The sequence below is a fragment of the Vespula vulgaris genome, chromosome 10 (genome assembly GCF_905475345.1).
Source record: "Vespula vulgaris chromosome 10, iyVesVulg1.1, whole genome shotgun sequence".
NCBI lineage: Eukaryota > Metazoa > Arthropoda > Insecta > Hymenoptera > Vespidae > Vespula > Vespula vulgaris.
In genome coordinates this window covers 880,958-896,965 of record NC_066595.1, presented here as the reverse complement: position 1 = coordinate 896,965, position 16,008 = coordinate 880,958, and the positions used below count along the sequence as shown (strand labels likewise).

Here is a 16,008-nt window from a genome sequence, read left to right as displayed (position 1 = left end):
TCCTTAATTGCAATTGCAATGGCGTTGGTAACGTTGGCAGCGAAATGTTCGAAGCGGAGCAGAAAGAGCGAATATTCGAAGCACGAGAGAGGGAGGTGAACTAGGTCAGACTTATCCGAAATAGCGATATCATGGATTATCAAGATACTCTTCCGAAGTCAAAAATAACGGGGGACTGACTTCGTTTTTCTCTTCTTTCAACCGACCCACTCGCATTTCACAATTTTCCGTACCTCGGAGAATTTACTTTTTTGTCGATTTCTCGATGACGTAGCTCGATCTTTCAAAGAATTTTTTCATCATAACTTCAACGTAAAAATTGATTATAAAAAATTGATATCAGTCCTATTAAATCGCGTTAAATATTATGGCTCACAAGATGTCCCATTTTAGATCGATTTTTTTCTTTTATTTTTTATTTTTTTTTTTTTCGATAGATACCAATGATAGAGAACTTTGCTTATCAGGTCATCGTCATCGATTCGGATAAAAAATGATCTGCATAAGATGCAGCCTCACCGATACTGTTCGCGATACGGTACGTTAAGAGAACCGTCCGATCCGTTATCCGGAGAATCGATCGAGACAAGATCGCCGCAAGGCGATCTCTCGTGATCTCTCGGCAGGTGTTCAAGATTCAGACGGTGCCGATAGTGTGGTGGCATCATTCGCAGAAGGTGCAGAATCTGGGCCCGCGCGTAAAAGATTAATTTAACGAGCGGCTCGTGCAGGCTCATAAACCGCGCGAGGTTAATGCCTAATTAGTTCCCCGCAGGCGGTAACCATCTCAGTATTCTCTCTCTCTCTCTCTCTCTCTCTCTCTCTCTGTCTGTCTGTCTGTCTTTTTATTTCACGTTACACCGAAGCGTATTTTTACAACGTTGTAAATCCGAATCGCGAGGCGAGGCAAGATCATCGCAGCTTGCGCTCTCAATCTCGACGATCCGCGTCCACCTTCTTTCTTTCTTTCTTTCTTTCTTTTTTTTTTCTCTCTCTCTCTTGCTCTCTGTCTCTTTTTTCTTATTCTTGTTCTTCTTGTTCTTCTTTTTTTCTTTTTCGTCTGTCAGATGGAAAGAAGAAAAGAGAAGAGTACTACTCGCCTCTGATTTCAGCCACGACACCTTGCACCTTGCACAAGAAGATCAAGGAGGGTGGCCCTCTCTCACCGGTTCACCAGGACTACTCGTCCCTTTTGCTGCTGTTGCTGTTGCTGATGCTGCTCTCTTACCGCTGGAAGAGTTCACTGGCAGATGGCCAGCAGATGTCTACGCACGGTGGATTACTAGCTACGGACACCAAGTCGTCCCTGAAAAGTGACCGTCTTTTATTTAACACACTACCTCTTCGAAATTCGATAATTTCTTTTCTCATTTATTTATTAATTTTTTTATATCGATATTATTCTTCTCGATTTACGAAAATTACGTTTACGAACGAAGACATTCAATCGCTTATGAAATATCGTAAGTAGTTTTCAACAACGGACGTAAATATTCAAATGATTGATATCCGTTAACGAATAAATTTATTCTCTCTCGTACGGTTCGGATTTTAGCGAGTAGACTCGGTTACAAAGATGCACCCTCGAGGGCATCAAATTCCATGGCAGATCGTATGCGACATTCCATCGAGAGAACACCGCCATAGTCCATCGGGATCATTCGTTTGAGAAATTTATCGAAGACAGGAGGCACACACGGCGTCGTACGAACGACTCCGTTGAGGATCGCTCGAGGTCGCACGAAATTCCATCGAAGGATTTCGAGTCCTTTGTTCGTTTTACGAGAAACCATCACCTGCTCGTTCGTTCGTTCGTTCGTTCGTTCGTCCGTACGTTCGTACGTTCGATCATTACTTTCTTCCATTACTTCTTATTTGCGTTTTCTCTTTTTTCTCTTCTCTTTTCTCTCCTTTTCTTTCTTCTTTCTTTACAAAAAATCATTTTTCTTTTCGTTTTCAAAAAATGTTCAATATCACGTAGAGCAAAAGAATCTGTTGAAAAAATGTTTCGCGAGATAATATTCTTCGACGATATTAAAAATGTTGCCTCTTTCTCCCTCTCTTATTCCCTCTCTTACTCCTTAAATTAAACATTTAAGACGAGTCAGTACCCTTGGTCATAAACGTGGTGCAAGAAACGATGTTGCCATCCTTAGTTCTCCTATTCTTGCCATTCTTCCTTCTTTCTCGTCGTTATCAAGCGAAGCTCATTCCTATCATCCTCTTTGCGCCTGCAGTTTCGCGAGTAATCTCGGGTTAGCTCAGAGAAGAGGAGAATCCGGAATAGCTGTCGAGAAACTACCGTGATGCGACAGCTCTTCCTAAGTTATGTGCTGAATAGCATATTATCCGTTTACGAGGGTACGCCAAAACCTTTCTCCTCGTTTTATTGAATTCTGGGAATGTGCATCGTATCTACTATCCCATATCTCGGGGATCTTAAGTGTCATCGACAAAACATATACTAACATTTATTTCTAAGTAATCCTAGACATCTTTTTTAATCTTTTGACAAAATGACTGAGCTCCGACGAATTTCTAAAAAAAAAGAAAAAAAGAAAAAGAACAGAAAGGAAAAAAGAAAAAATTCGTCGGACGGTTTAATTAATCGATTGACATCAATAATCTTGAAAAAGTAAGTAGATTTAGACGAAAAATACGTGTAGGGGCTTAAGGATCAATGACGTAAAAGCTTTTCTTGTTAATCTTCTTCGGCACCGAGCCACGGATTTTATCTGGAAAGCCAAAATTCTGTAGTTTTCTTTTTCTCGATGAAATATTTTATTAACTACATTAACTGGCAAGCCGTCAGTATGATCCGATATTCGATCTCTTATTCGGGATAATAATAAAAAAAAAAAAAAGAAAAAGAATAGAGCGTTGAAGTAGTCGTTCGGTAAAAAAAGAGAAAGAAAAAAAAAGAAAAAATAAGGTCAGAGAGATAGGTATGGAAACGATGATCGGTCATTGACTAGGAAAATCGTGAAGGCTTTCGTTTCGACACTCGAGAAACCGGTGTTGCCATGCGACAGGGGTAGTAGTGCCGACAACCCTCGAAGATGTTGCTCACAGGGTGCAAGCGGAGAACGAACTTTTGACCTTTTAAGGGTGCCCCCTTGAACCTCGCTTCTATGGTTTCTATATAACGTCCGTTGTACCCGAGATCCTAAGGGTAACGTGCTGAAGTATACTTTACCACATATCTACATTTTGTATATTTATATATATATATATATATATATATATATATATATATATATATATATTTATATATATATTTACTCGAGTTAGTCGTACTTTATGGGAAAAAGCAAATTCCTGTGAAATAGCTTCTCGATTCTTTTGTTTTCCAATGAAATCCAATGAAATCAAATCATTCTATACACATACTTGAGTCTATATAAATATATGTATGTGTGTATATGTGTATACGTATCGGATACATGTGTATATATATATATATATATGTCTGTGTGTATGTGTATGTGTAGACTGAAAATTTGATTTCAAAGGACGAACGTGGTAACTTTATGACGTTTTCTCGATATCGATATATCCAAGCGTTTCCATTTCCACGATATATATCTTCTCTATAGGTAATAATAAAAATGTGATTCGATATCGGACCAGAGCTATAATATCTAGTAAGCCAACCGATGCATTATGCATACGGTAACGAAATAATTAACAAAGCGGCCGCGTCCAATGAAATTTTCGTACGTCGACCCAAACGCGAAATGTTCGTCCAGTTGATTTTCGAAAGAGAGAGAGAGAGAGAGAGGGAATAATATCGATATCGTTCGATTTTCTAGCGAGATATAACACGGGAATATCCTACATTTTGAATTTTTTATCATCGATCGAATGATACGTGGACTGTATTAAAATCTGAAAGATTAACACGGTTCGTTGAACGGATACGAACGATTCTCGTTTTATTAAAATATTTTATTAGAGTTAATAAAAAAATAAATAAATAAAAATTTAGAAAGAAAACAAAACCAAGAAAGAAATAATGAAAAAAGATAAAATAAAAGTGTCGAAGGTTTATCGATAAAATTTCTCCTCGATTCTTTTTTTATTTCTTTCTTTCTCAGCCTTGATAATTCTACAAATTTTATTTTTAATCCTACAATTTTTATTCGGTTGCCCAATCCCTTATAACTTGAGCATCTTAGTTGGAGAACGTAGTAACGTAAATAAAAAAAATTTTTTAATGTCATCAAAAGATATTTTATTGAAATAAAAAAGAAATAAAGAAAAAGGATGTCGAAAAAAAATAATGAAAATGTAGGGATATAATTTATTTCTGATTTCTTTTTTTATCTCTCCTTCTCCTTCTCTCAATGATTCTACAAATATTATTCTTAATCCTACAATTTTTATTTTTATTTAATTTTTTTATGGAACAATATTTAGTTCTTTCGTATAATTAGAAATTTCTTAATTAGAGATGTAAAAATACGCGTAGATGTACGAGTACGGTGAGAATAGATGACTGAGATTCGCTTTTGTATTGTTTCCTTCCAACCCTTCGAGAATTTCTTTTCCGCATGCGATTTTCTCTCCGTCACCCTTTTTCTCCCTTCCTTTCTTCGTACTTTCCTCCCTTCCTTTTCGTCATGCGTTCCAGAACACACCCTTTTAACGTAGCATCGTTCCCTTCCCCTCTTTGTTTCTTCATCTATTTTTTCTTCTTCTTCTTCTACTTTTCTTTTCTTCTTCTTCTTCTTTTACTTTTTTTTCTTCCTCCTCTCATCTCACTTCCACCTTCTACCCTTTTTATTTTACGAGGGCGTATTTTCTTCTACCAGGCGTATTTGCGCGCGCACGACCATTGTTCACCCCAAAGTGCGAGGATATAACGTTTATGGGATCTTCTGAAATTAAACGACGCCCATACACATACGTAGGTACGTGTGTGTGTGTGTGTGTGTGTGTGTGTGTGTGTGTATGGATCTAGTCGATTCTTACTACCAAGAAAATGCAGAAGTATCTTCTATTTTCTATTTTGCTTTTTCCTTCTTGAATTGTTTTTCTCTCTTTTTTTTTTCTTGGAAGAAACAAAGTTTTCGCGGTTAATATCCTGGATCGTACGATTCAATATTGCACTTAAAAAAAAGAAAAAAGAAAAGAGAGAGAAAGAGAGGGAGAGAAAAAAAAGAAGAAAAAAAAAAGAATCAAGAATAGATTCATATATACCGAGCTTTTTTTATTATTCGAAAATTGATTTCAGATAAATTTAAATTAGCGTTTCAACAAAAACCTTTGACGAAAGCTAAACTGAAAGTATGTTGAACTCTGGCATATCACGTAGAACGGGTAATCGAGGGATGGAAAAGGGAAGAAAAAAGAAGAAAAGAAAAAAAAAAGAAAAAAAGAGAGAAAATTCGAGAGAAAATAAAAAGATCTCATCTCGTTCGTATCGATTGACAGTTATCGAATTTTCGTCGGATAGATAGGTTCGGAGATTCGCTCGACTAGGTTTCCAAACGAATCAGAGCTAGCCGCAAGAGGAGGAGTAAGTTGAGCAGACCTCTACAAAGCTTGCTACCCTGTGATACGAGCGCGCTTTCCGTCGTCGTCATAGCCAATCGGATTGACTGAAAGAGGGAGAAGGAAGATAGAGATAGAGATAAAGAGAGAGAAAGAGAGAGAGAGAGAGAGAGAGAGAGAGAGAGAGAGAGAGAAAGAGAAGATACCTCTCGTTGTACTCTGGGAAATCCCGCGGGAAAGCTAGGAAGGGAAGAATACAGTTACCGAAAGAGGGCAGAGAGAAGAACCTTTAACCTCCTATAACTATAACAGATACTCCCTTTTCCCTCCTGACAGCCTGCTACGAAAGTCCCGGATTTTCGGGCAAATCGCCACTTTTTCTATCGAATGGCCCTCGACACCCCTGGCGAGAGATTGGCTTACCTGAACAGGTGTGTCCTGTAGGTAGCGCACATAGGAAACACCTGAAATTGTTCGATAAATTCCAATTCGCGTCTCTCTCTTTCTCGAAGAGAAAGGGAAAAGAGAAAGAGAGAGAGAGAGAGAGAGGGAGAAAGAGGGAAGGAGAGAGAGAGAGAGAGAGAGAGAGGGAGAGGGAGAAAGAGGGAGAATGAGTGAACGAATAGGTAGGATGGAACAGGGTGGGAGTCCTCGGCAGGATGTTGCCAACTCCTACATAACTTTACAGGGTAGCCTAGAAAGGATGAGAAAGGAGGGTAATTGGTTCGACTGGTTCAGTGGTGTTCAACCCTTTCAATGTTTCCATCGAATTAAATTACTAATTGAATCGGTGCGGCTCGTCCTTGATATTCCTTTGGAAAACTTAAGATCGACTTGATTATTAACCGAGATCGTCGGTTTAATAACGATTCTATAGAGATCGATTTGTCTTTTCCGAAGCTCCCTCGTTGTTCTCCCTTTCTTACACTTCGAGATCGTAGATATAAAAATATTAATTTTCTTTCGAATAAGTAAGTGGTCTCCGTCGATCGAATTTTATTTCGTATTTTCGTAAACGTCATTTTCTCTCGTTCTAACGTTATGCCAACAACCATCGATGGTTTACGTCTGTCTTGCGATCTAACAGGGTGCCATACGATGTCGAGGGTTAATTCGTTCTGGGGCCAAATGGGGCCAGGAAACGTGTACCAGAAAAACTCATCGATGAAAGCACGCGTGCGCTTTCACTTGAAATTGAAACGCCTGGAAAAGTCATCGGAATCAAAATCTAGTAAGAGAAAAAGAAGGAAATCTTTATATATATATATATATATATATATATATATATATATATATAAATTGTGTATGTACACGTTTTTATATAAATATGTATGTCAAAATATGTAATCCAATTACATATATTTTCACATCTTCATCAATATCTACTCGACCGTTTCGTTAAAGTTAATTAATGTCTTCGACTTTTTCAAAATCTCCTTCTATTTCGATCCGATAGAACGTTTTAGTAATGAAAAGTGGAACGATCGAATCTCTTCAGAATTGAAAACGTATCGAGTAATTGTTTTTTAGAAACGAATGTTTCAATGAGAGAGAGAGAGAGAGAGAGAGAGAGAGGAAGGAGTACCACTTTTCCTCGTTTAAAAACAGGGTATCATAGAGTTGTGAGGATTTTCCTGTTTCGTGGAAAAACAGAAAAGAAAAATAAAAAAAATTGAGAATAATAAAAAAACATAACAATTACACGCACGTACGTACATATACGTACTTGTTACGATAGACAGAGAAAAAATAAAGCTTACGATCGTAGCTTCGAGAAAATATTTTTTTTATAGTTAAACGATCGAATAACATTAAATAAAACGAATCTCCTTCCGATCGCTTTTCGATCGATTCGCTTGTAATATTCTTCTTAAATATAATATAGATAATAGAAACGTGGATGATCGAGTCAAGTAAATGATAGTTAAACGCCTGACAACGTTAACTCTACTCTCTTAGAATCTCTTTAAATTTGACGGACGATCGTCAAAATGATCGTCTTGCCCCAAAGCCGATCAGGATCTCATTGAACCGAGGGTATCCCGTAGGCAAGACTACTACCATCTTTCTCTGGATTTTCCTCTTCCATCTTTAACATAAACTCCTAGTCCAAAGGGAAATTCATCCTCCCGCTGGTGGGAATTTTCTCGTTTTATCGGGGAAACCGGATAATTCGACGTTTCCGGTTTACGTGAAAATGAGGAAAACGAGGGAAAGAGAGAACGATGACATCCTAACCGCCTGTTTATATGTCCTTCGTTTTCTGCTAGAAAGACACGACGCATTTTCCCTTAGGAAAAATGAAACCAGGCATATACCACCAATCAGCTACCTGGGACGATCCTTCCTTCGGGATACACTCTCGATCGACTACCCTCCTCGTTCTTATGCTTCCCTATTATGGGAACGCTTCAATCATTTGTAGAATTTAGATTTTCCGGAAAAGCTTTCTACAATTTTCAAGCTCTCCTTAAAGATTTATATTTTTCTTCGGAATAAACAAAACAAAAAAAGTATCATTGGCATCTTCCTTTATAATTAAGATTCGTTCATTGTCGAATAAATAATATAAATATATAATCCTATCATTTCGTCGAATTACGTCTCTTTCGTTAAAATATTGAACAATAATGTATATTTACAAGAATAATACGTTTATATAAATTATATAAATATGTAAAATAATTTTACGTTTTAATCTCTTCAATTTAAATACGTTCTACCATCTATGAAGTAACGAAAGTTTATTATGTTCATGTCGATAAATTCAGAACTTACCATTTTACGAGGTTTTATATATAGGAATCTACATTATCGATAGTAGGTGAATGAAATGGATAAATCACAGAGAGCTCGAACGTATGATAATTAATGAGAGTAAATAATAGTTTTTGTTGTTAGATATCGTGAAATTATGTACGCGAAAGCATTATAATATGAATTTGAAAGTTTGTTTCTTATTACTTTTGTTTTCATTCCCCTCTATTTTGATTCTTCTTTAAGCTCCTCTCTATGTGAATATAAACAAACGATCGAATCTCTACCTTACTTCGACTTACATAACCAGTTTGTTGTGATCCTTTGGAGTGTGAACGTCGTAGCTGCTTCGAGGACCGTCTAAACTTGTAAGTTTTATTTGTAACAATAATTTATATTAACATTTAGTACGTGCATATATATATATATATATATAATATTCTGATAATGTAGAAGCAAAAAGTATTTTACAGGTAACAATGGCAGAAAAATCTCCGAAGAAAAAATTCGCTATTCTCGATTTATTAAACAAAATAGAAAATGATAGAAAAAATGTGAGATATACGTGTTTATAATTAATAATGTTTTTAATGTTTTTAGTAATAAATTAACAAGTATCGTTTATATGAATTTAATTTTATATAGGTTGCAAAATCTGTTATAACCTTTCGATTTAATAACAAAAGAGTTAAACAATTAACAAATTTAAATGATATAAAGAAGGATTGCAAGGGTATTTTGTATTGGATGTTTCGTGATGCTAGAGTTCAGGGTACATATACTTGGTACTTAAAAAAAAAATAGAATGAAATAATATATTGTATGTAATGTTATTTTAGATAATTGGGCTTTTCTATTCGCACAAAAAATGGCTATTAAGAACAAAGTACCGCTTCATGTTTGTTTCTGCATATTACCAAAATTTCTTAATACGACAATGCGACATTATAAATTTCTTTTAACCGGTTTAATGGAAATAGAGAAAGAATGTACAGATTTGAATATAAATTTTCATCTATTAGACGGCGAACCAAATTTGGTAATACCAAATTTCGTCAAAAATTATAAAATGGGTGCAGTAATCACTGATTTTTTTCCTTTAAGGATACCCATGTTTTGGGTAGATGAAGTAAAGAAAAAATTACCTAACGAAGTTTCTATATATCAAGTATATTAGATTTTTAACATAAAAATTTTTATTATAATTATTATATTTTTATTATATTTATATTCAATGTACTTCTTTATAAAGGTAGATGCGCATAATATTGTGCCATGTTGGGTTGCATCGGATAAATTAGAATATGCTGCAAGAACAATCCGTCCTAAAATACATTCTCAGTTAGAAGAATTTTTAACAGGTTTTCCACCTGTCATAAAACATGAATATTCTTCTACAGAATCATTTGCAAAAAATAAATGGAATAATGCATTAAAAAATGTTGAAGCAGATTCGTCGGTAGAAGAAATTACATGGGTACAGCCAGGATATTTGGGTGGCATTTTAGAATTGGAGAATTTTTTAAAAAATCGTTTGAAAGCGTATCATTCCAAACGTAATGATCCAATGTCTAATGCTATTAGTAATTTATCTCCATGGTTTCATTTTGGTATGATATCGGTACAGCGTTGTATCTTAGAAGTAATGGAATATAAAAGAACTATGGAAAAATCTATGGAATCTTTTATGGAAGAAGCTATTATACGTCGTGAATTAAGCGATAATTTTTGTTATTATAATGAAAATTATGATAGCATAAAAGGTGCCAATACTTGGGCAGTAGAAACTTTGAATAAACATAGGTAATAGATCCGCCGCCTTTTTTTAATTTATCATCAAAGCGTTTTTATTTTAAATTATTACTACAATAAATCTATTACATGTAGACACGACAAACGTTTGTATATATATAATTTGAATGAATTGGAAAATTCGCTAACACACGATGATTTATGGAATGCATGCCAAAATCAATTAATCCAGAGAGGTAAAATGCATGGATTTTTGAGAATGTATTGGGCTAAAAAAATATTAGAATGGAGTCCAACGCCAGAAAATGCTCTGGAATGGTCACTTTATCTAAATGATAAATATAGTTTAGATGGAAATGATCCGAATGGTTATGTTGGTCTGTCATATGTTTATATTTATACCGAGACAATAAATATAACCTATATATATCAATAACATAAATTTATAAAAGTTTTAATTCCTTTAGGTTGCATGTGGTCGATCTGTGGTATTCATGATCAGGGTTTTAAAGAACGTGACATATTTGGAAAAATAAGATATATGAGTTATAAAGCATGTCGTAGAAAATTTGATGTGGATGCGTTTGTTTCAAAATGGTCTAAACAAAATCCGAACAAAAAGCAAAAATTAACCAAATAAATCAACTTACAACCATAAATTAAGTTTTTTTTTTTTCTTTTTATATATGTTTCCACGTATTTTATCATATTATGTCATCTTTTATTGAAAACATAGGGAAAGATAATTATAATACGAATGTATAAAAGAAGAAGAAGAAAAGAAAAGAAACAAGAAAAGTATTTCACAAGTCGTTACAATGGAAGAGAAAACCTGCGTGTTTTATGCGTATAACCCTGAAATTCTAAACCGCGTATAATATAACAGAAAAAAAGGCGAGTTTCCCACACTGTCAGGCAAGGACGTTCGGTATTTCAAACGACTTAAGAATATAAGTCGAAATGGTAATGAATCACCTCGTAACTATAGACGCGGCATGAATAGATTATTCCATTATCTTTTAATCGTAATACCGTCGGTATTATTAACGAAGAATGAAAAAAATATCTCTAAGAAATATCGACCGAGGTAGAAATGAATTCGCAAGATTATTCCTTTTTTTTTCAAATGGCTGATAAAATCGCGCCATTGATTTAATGATGCGCGCATGCGCAGTATTACTCAATGATACTTGATTTCAGTTTACGATACAGTGGTAGTCTTGAAGATTAGGTCACGTCGAGTAGGGTTGAATAAAGTTGAATTGGGTGAGTCGAACGTTACGACATTATACCACTGTGACAGACTACGATGGTACACTAACGATACACAACGTTCTTGGGTGTGGCACGAAGCTTGGAAATTACTTGGGGTGCGGTTAATACCGTGGGATAAACGTCGGATAATAAATAGATTCTTAGTCAGAGTTTCGTCGAGGAACATTGTTTGGTGAGAAGAAGTAAAAGGCTTAAGGGAAAGCGTCAGTTTGTAAGAGTCCGTCATGAAGAAGAGAAGTTTGTCGGGAAATATAGGAATAGGTGTGTTTTTAATCGCGTTTATATGTGTATGCATAGCCTTTGGCACACCTGCGTGGTTAGTGAGCGATTATCGAATCACCAGTGCTCAACTCGATAAGTTGGGTCTTTGGAGTCATTGCTTCAGATCTTTACCAAATCCTCGTGAAGCAGATGCACCGACTCGCTTTTTTGTTGGCTGCAGATGGGTCTACGATCCATTTACGAAAGGTTACTCAGAAATTCGTGGTTTTTTATTACCTTGTAAGTTTACACATTCGCATAGAATACTTTTCTCCTTTCAGAATGATGATTCATAAGATTACTTTTCTCTGTTACAGCATTCATGATAGCCACGCAATTCTTTTTTACGTTTTGTTTTCTGCTTAGTCTGATATCGTTTGTATGTATTTTATTGTATGCCTTGTGTTGCGATCAAGAGCAGAAGCAATACGTAGAACTCATCAGGCTTATCGGATACATGGTATTAGTCGGTGGCCTTAGCGGTGGTATCGCCGTTATTATATTTGCTTCTCTTGGAAACGCGGAAGGATGGATGCCTGGTCATACAAATAACTATCTAGGATGGTCCTTCGCGTTAGGTGTAATAGGCAGCGTATTGTTGCTCATTGCAAGTGCTTTGATTCACGTTGAAGCAAATGTTCAAAAGAAAAAACGTAAATATGTTACAGAATCTCAAACTAAATTTCAACTTGAATCTCGTACATAAGTAAAACAGTTTTAATCTTAGAGACATACAGATATTTTGTATCTGTAAATTTTCCAATATGATTCCGTCCATAATGTAAACTTAGAAACAAGAATAAGGTTAGGTTTATACGCACACATTTTTATATATATTTTGCACATTAGACTATCTACGAGTTAAGGTGCCGATGGAAGGTTTATACATATATTTTTATATACTTTACAAGTATTTAGACGTATAAAGGGAACAAAATATCTTTCTAAGGATATATTGTTTTGTATATATCTTTTCTATAGATATATGTACCATTTAACAAAACTGCCTTTAAATATATTAAGGGAGACTGTTTAATCTGTTTAAACGAGGAACAAAATTTGTCAACAAATCTTTTTTAATTTTTATTTTAACTACTTATATTTTTATTATATCTATACAGGTATTTTTTATGAATTGCGATACATGCATTCTTTTGTTGCATATTTTGGGTATTATTCAATATTGTAAACAAAAAGTTTTATACCTGATAGAATATAATACATAATACTAATGTGTAAATATACGATACATGAATTTTTATATAACGACATTTTATAAAAAACTAAAAAGATACAACGATAATATAGTCTCCATCCAAGAGTACAACTATTATAAATATATAAGACAGATCTGTTAAGTATTAGAATAAGAACATTTTGATTGCTACATGTTATATATAACGTATCTTATTTCAAATAAATAATGAGACATACGACATTTGTATAAAGTGCTTTTGACACTTGTGCATAACCTATTGTAAAAACTAACAATGGTAAAGAATTTTTTCATTCTAACAATTTTATTAAAAAATGTATAAATATGACAATTATTTTATGCATATGTCGATAACTTAAAATTTGGTTCATTAAGGCTCGTCAATGTTGAAGGCACAGGTTCGTGAGATCTCAAAGATAAAGCAGCAGCTTTAAGAGCTAAATTTACACAATCTTCTTCGTTTAGATTATTATGAATACCGTATATTATTCCTGCGGCAAAACAATCTCCGCAACCACTAGCACTGAATGTTTTGTTTGGAATTTTAGAAACGTGACACAATGGTCTGTATAAGTGAGAATTAATTGCACCGTTCTTGACCAAAACACCCTTTTTGTCATAAAATGGATCAGTTTTTTCAGCTTCGCGCGTGATCTATATATAAAAAAAAAAAAAACGTTATCATTAAAACAAATTAAAAGATTTCATTCAAGAGACATGTAATATATTTACCAAAACACCTTCTGGTCCCAAAGTACTTATGATCACTGGAATATGTTTTGCTAAATGATTCGCCATTTCGTTTATATCTTCCAATGTAATAATTAATTTATTGTCAGGTACTGGTATACCCAAGAATCTACTTATAGCTAATAATTCATTTTTATTTGGCGATATAAAATGCAACGTATTTTCCCATTGCGATCCGATTTCGAATAGTTTTGTTGCTATACTTACGTCCGTTGGCTCGTACCAAACTAAAACAATGTTATAAATAATAAAAATTAAAATATAATTCATGTGAATATATAGGATAAAATAATTAGAATTTATAACGTGACAAATTTGAATTTTATCTACGCGCGATTAATTGGTTCAAATTCATTCCAGAAGATGGTGCTACGTAAATACGAATTCGTAAATGCGTAAGTATCAATATCATTTCATTTTCATTAACGCGTAATAATCATACGAGTTCATTTTATGAAGATATTACTAATAATTATTTTTTGTAATTAATTATACGATAATTCGCTTTAAAGTCGATTAACGTAACGATGAAAAATCGTGCGTTATTATTATCATGAAAACGCGACATTAAGGTGTGGCAAGCATCGGAGTACAAGTGACATCAACTTCTGTGAAAAATATCTTGTGCAGATTTATCCTTTTTTTTATCATATTTTTGAATCGAGAAGAAAATATCAAGAATGACGGTCGACAAACAAGATTATCCCAAAGCATCAAGTGAGATATTTTTTCGATTGTTATTATAATACTTACAACATAACCTCTAATAATGTTTTTCGATATTTTGCTAAATAGATGCCGTAGTTTTTGGAGGCATAATAACATATATCGCTGGATTACTTTTATTGATGTCTTTTACAAGGTAATAAATAGTATATGTAAAAATTTAATAACGTATAATAATCAAAAAAATTCTATTAGAAGAAATATAATCTTTGTTTGTTTTCAGTCCGTATTGGATAGAATCGTATCAAGAAACATTTAGTAAGTTCAAACATATGGGTCTTTGGGAATATTGTTTCGAACAATTCCGATATCCGTATTATCAGTTTGACAAATTATTCGACGGATGCCATCACATTTTTTCTCAAGAATATTTTGTCATAAGAGAATGGTTACTACCTGTTTGGCTTATGGTCGTACAGGCATTCGTCACTCTCTCTTTACTTTTGTCATTTTCCTCGCAAGCGATTATCGTATTGATTTTAATCAGATGGCCACTAAGATTCGTATTGCATTACGAATGGATTCTCTCTGCCGCAGCATTTATATTTAATGCTACAACTGGTAAATATATCGGTGTTATCTTAAAGATTATATTCCGAAATAATTTTATCTATACGTATATCATTACAAAGTATCTATATTTAATGTTAATCCGTTTGGAATTTTAGGTGTCTTATTATTTTTGGCAGTCGCTATATTTGGAGGTCAGTGTTGGCGCAGGGATTGGTTAATGTATCCAAATTTCAATCATTTGTCGTGGTCTTATGGTCTTGCTGTTATATCTTTCATGCTACATTCATTAGGCGCATTTTTATTATATTTAAATGCGCGAGCAGGTTATACGTATCGTAAAGAATCTCGTAATCTCGTCATGCAAATGCAGCCTAATCCACAAAGTCATCATGGCTCGCAACGAAGCGGCTACATATAATCGAAGTAACGAACAAAGTTATATAGAATCTATATCTTACATAACACGAAACGAAGCCACAGTTGTACTTCATTGCGCACAGTTCGACGAGTCAAAAATGCGACGCAGTACAATATCCGTCCACGTTAGGTAGGAAGACTGATATCGTTTCATTTTCTTTTCTTTTTTATATATGTCTTAGATTTAACATCATAATTTCAGCATTATTATTTCGCAATGCAAGTACCAATAGAAGATTATAGTAAAAGAACACGAACGATGATAAGAAAAAATACGTTAAAAAATACTCGGCAGTATGACTAATCACATATTCCGCGATTATCGAAATATTTCTACGTATATTTTTTGTTTTTATATCTTGAGTTATCTGCACCGATCATCAGCGTCATTTTCTTTTCTTTAATTTCATAATATTCCTCGATGATCTGTATTTATATTTAATGAAAATAATTCGTTTTCGTTTTTTTTTGTTTTATAATCTTTAATACTTTTTGATTTGAAAAGTTTCAAGAATCTCTATATGCGACATAATTATTCAAATAACACATACAAATATAATTTAAGATTTATCGTAATTTTTATACGATCGTCGGACAAAGTCGGAGATATAAAAAGAATAAGGAAAGTAAAAGGTCCGATCGATAGTTCGAAACTTTAATGTCCGTCCATTCTTCTTTCCAAAGACAATAAAAGCTTATATAAAATTATTTTTCATAAATAAATATATATATATGTGTGTGTGTGTGTGTATATATATATTTATATATGTATATGTATATAAATATATATTTTATGGACACGTTGGATCGAATAAACGAAAAGAAATAAAAGAGGTACGATTAAA

The 16,008-nt window shown here is 34.0% G+C and overlaps 4 protein-coding genes across 5 annotated transcripts in view; 3 read left to right on the top strand and 1 right to left on the bottom strand.

Annotated features, from left to right (window-relative positions):
• Window positions 1-8,214: 8,214 nt before the first annotated feature.
• LOC127067136 (deoxyribodipyrimidine photo-lyase) lies at window positions 8,215-10,664 on the top strand. 2 transcript variants are annotated; one of them, XM_051001728.1, is made up of 7 exons: window positions 8,215-8,621; window positions 8,727-8,807; window positions 8,899-9,025; window positions 9,093-9,421; window positions 9,506-10,056; window positions 10,141-10,382; window positions 10,473-10,664. In XM_051001728.1, exons 2-7 carry the CDS (start codon window positions 8,733-8,735, stop codon window positions 10,643-10,645), a joined length of 1,497 nt encoding a protein of 498 aa, XP_050857685.1. In that variant the 5' UTR covers window positions 8,215-8,621; window positions 8,727-8,732; the 3' UTR covers window positions 10,646-10,664. The 2 variants fall into 2 exon arrangements, with proteins under 2 accessions (XP_050857685.1, XP_050857684.1); XM_051001727.1 differs by having other exon boundaries at window positions 8,717-8,807.
• Window positions 10,665-10,771: 107 nt separating this feature from the next.
• LOC127067141 (uncharacterized) lies at window positions 10,772-13,412 on the top strand. Its single transcript, XM_051001737.1, has 2 exons — window positions 10,772-11,781; window positions 11,859-13,412. The coding sequence occupies exons 1-2, from the start codon at window positions 11,505-11,507 to the stop codon at window positions 12,245-12,247; spliced, it is 666 nt and encodes a 221-aa protein (XP_050857694.1). The 5' UTR covers window positions 10,772-11,504; the 3' UTR covers window positions 12,248-13,412.
• The window catches only part of LOC127067134 (uncharacterized), a 34,618-nt gene continuing 31,652 nt past the window's right edge, over window positions 13,043-16,008 (bottom strand). The window contains exons 8-9 of the mRNA XM_051001724.1: window positions 13,490-13,734; window positions 13,043-13,411 (exon numbers count right to left, since the gene is read on the bottom strand). Of these exons, the coding sequence (XP_050857681.1) occupies window positions 13,094-13,411; window positions 13,490-13,734 (563 nt within the window). The 3' untranslated portion in view covers window positions 13,043-13,093. The remainder of the gene's footprint in view (window positions 13,412-13,489; window positions 13,735-16,008) is intronic.
• LOC127067138 (uncharacterized) lies at window positions 13,816-16,008 on the top strand. Its single transcript, XM_051001730.1, has 5 exons — window positions 13,816-13,902; window positions 14,020-14,224; window positions 14,303-14,369; window positions 14,457-14,794; window positions 14,902-16,008. The coding sequence occupies exons 2-5, from the start codon at window positions 14,188-14,190 to the stop codon at window positions 15,162-15,164; spliced, it is 705 nt and encodes a 234-aa protein (XP_050857687.1). The 5' UTR covers window positions 13,816-13,902; window positions 14,020-14,187; the 3' UTR covers window positions 15,165-16,008.

Excerpts from the sequence above, each read along its gene's own strand:
- LOC127067141 (XM_051001737.1), top strand. The coding sequence starts at position 11,505 with ATGAAGAAGAGAAGTTTGTCGGGAAATATAGGAATAGGTGTGTTTTTA. Across the intron at positions 11,782-11,858 it reads TCGTGGTTTTTTATTACCTT|CATTCATGATAGCCACGCAA; the intron begins GTAAGTTTACAC and ends TCTCTGTTACAG.
- LOC127067138 (XM_051001730.1), top strand. The coding sequence starts at position 14,188 with ATGACGGTCGACAAACAAGATTATCCCAAAGCATCAA. Across the intron at positions 14,225-14,302 it reads AGATTATCCCAAAGCATCAA|ATGCCGTAGTTTTTGGAGGC; the intron begins GTGAGATATTTT and ends TTTGCTAAATAG. Across the intron at positions 14,370-14,456 it reads TTATTGATGTCTTTTACAAG|TCCGTATTGGATAGAATCGT; the intron begins GTAATAAATAGT and ends GTTTGTTTTCAG.
- LOC127067136 (XM_051001728.1), top strand. The coding sequence starts at position 8,733 with ATGGCAGAAAAATCTCCGAAGAAAAAATTCGCTATTCTCGATTTATTA. Across the intron at positions 9,422-9,505 it reads ACGAAGTTTCTATATATCAA|GTAGATGCGCATAATATTGT; the intron begins GTATATTAGATT and ends TTCTTTATAAAG. Across the intron at positions 10,057-10,140 it reads GAAACTTTGAATAAACATAG|ACACGACAAACGTTTGTATA; the intron begins GTAATAGATCCG and ends TATTACATGTAG.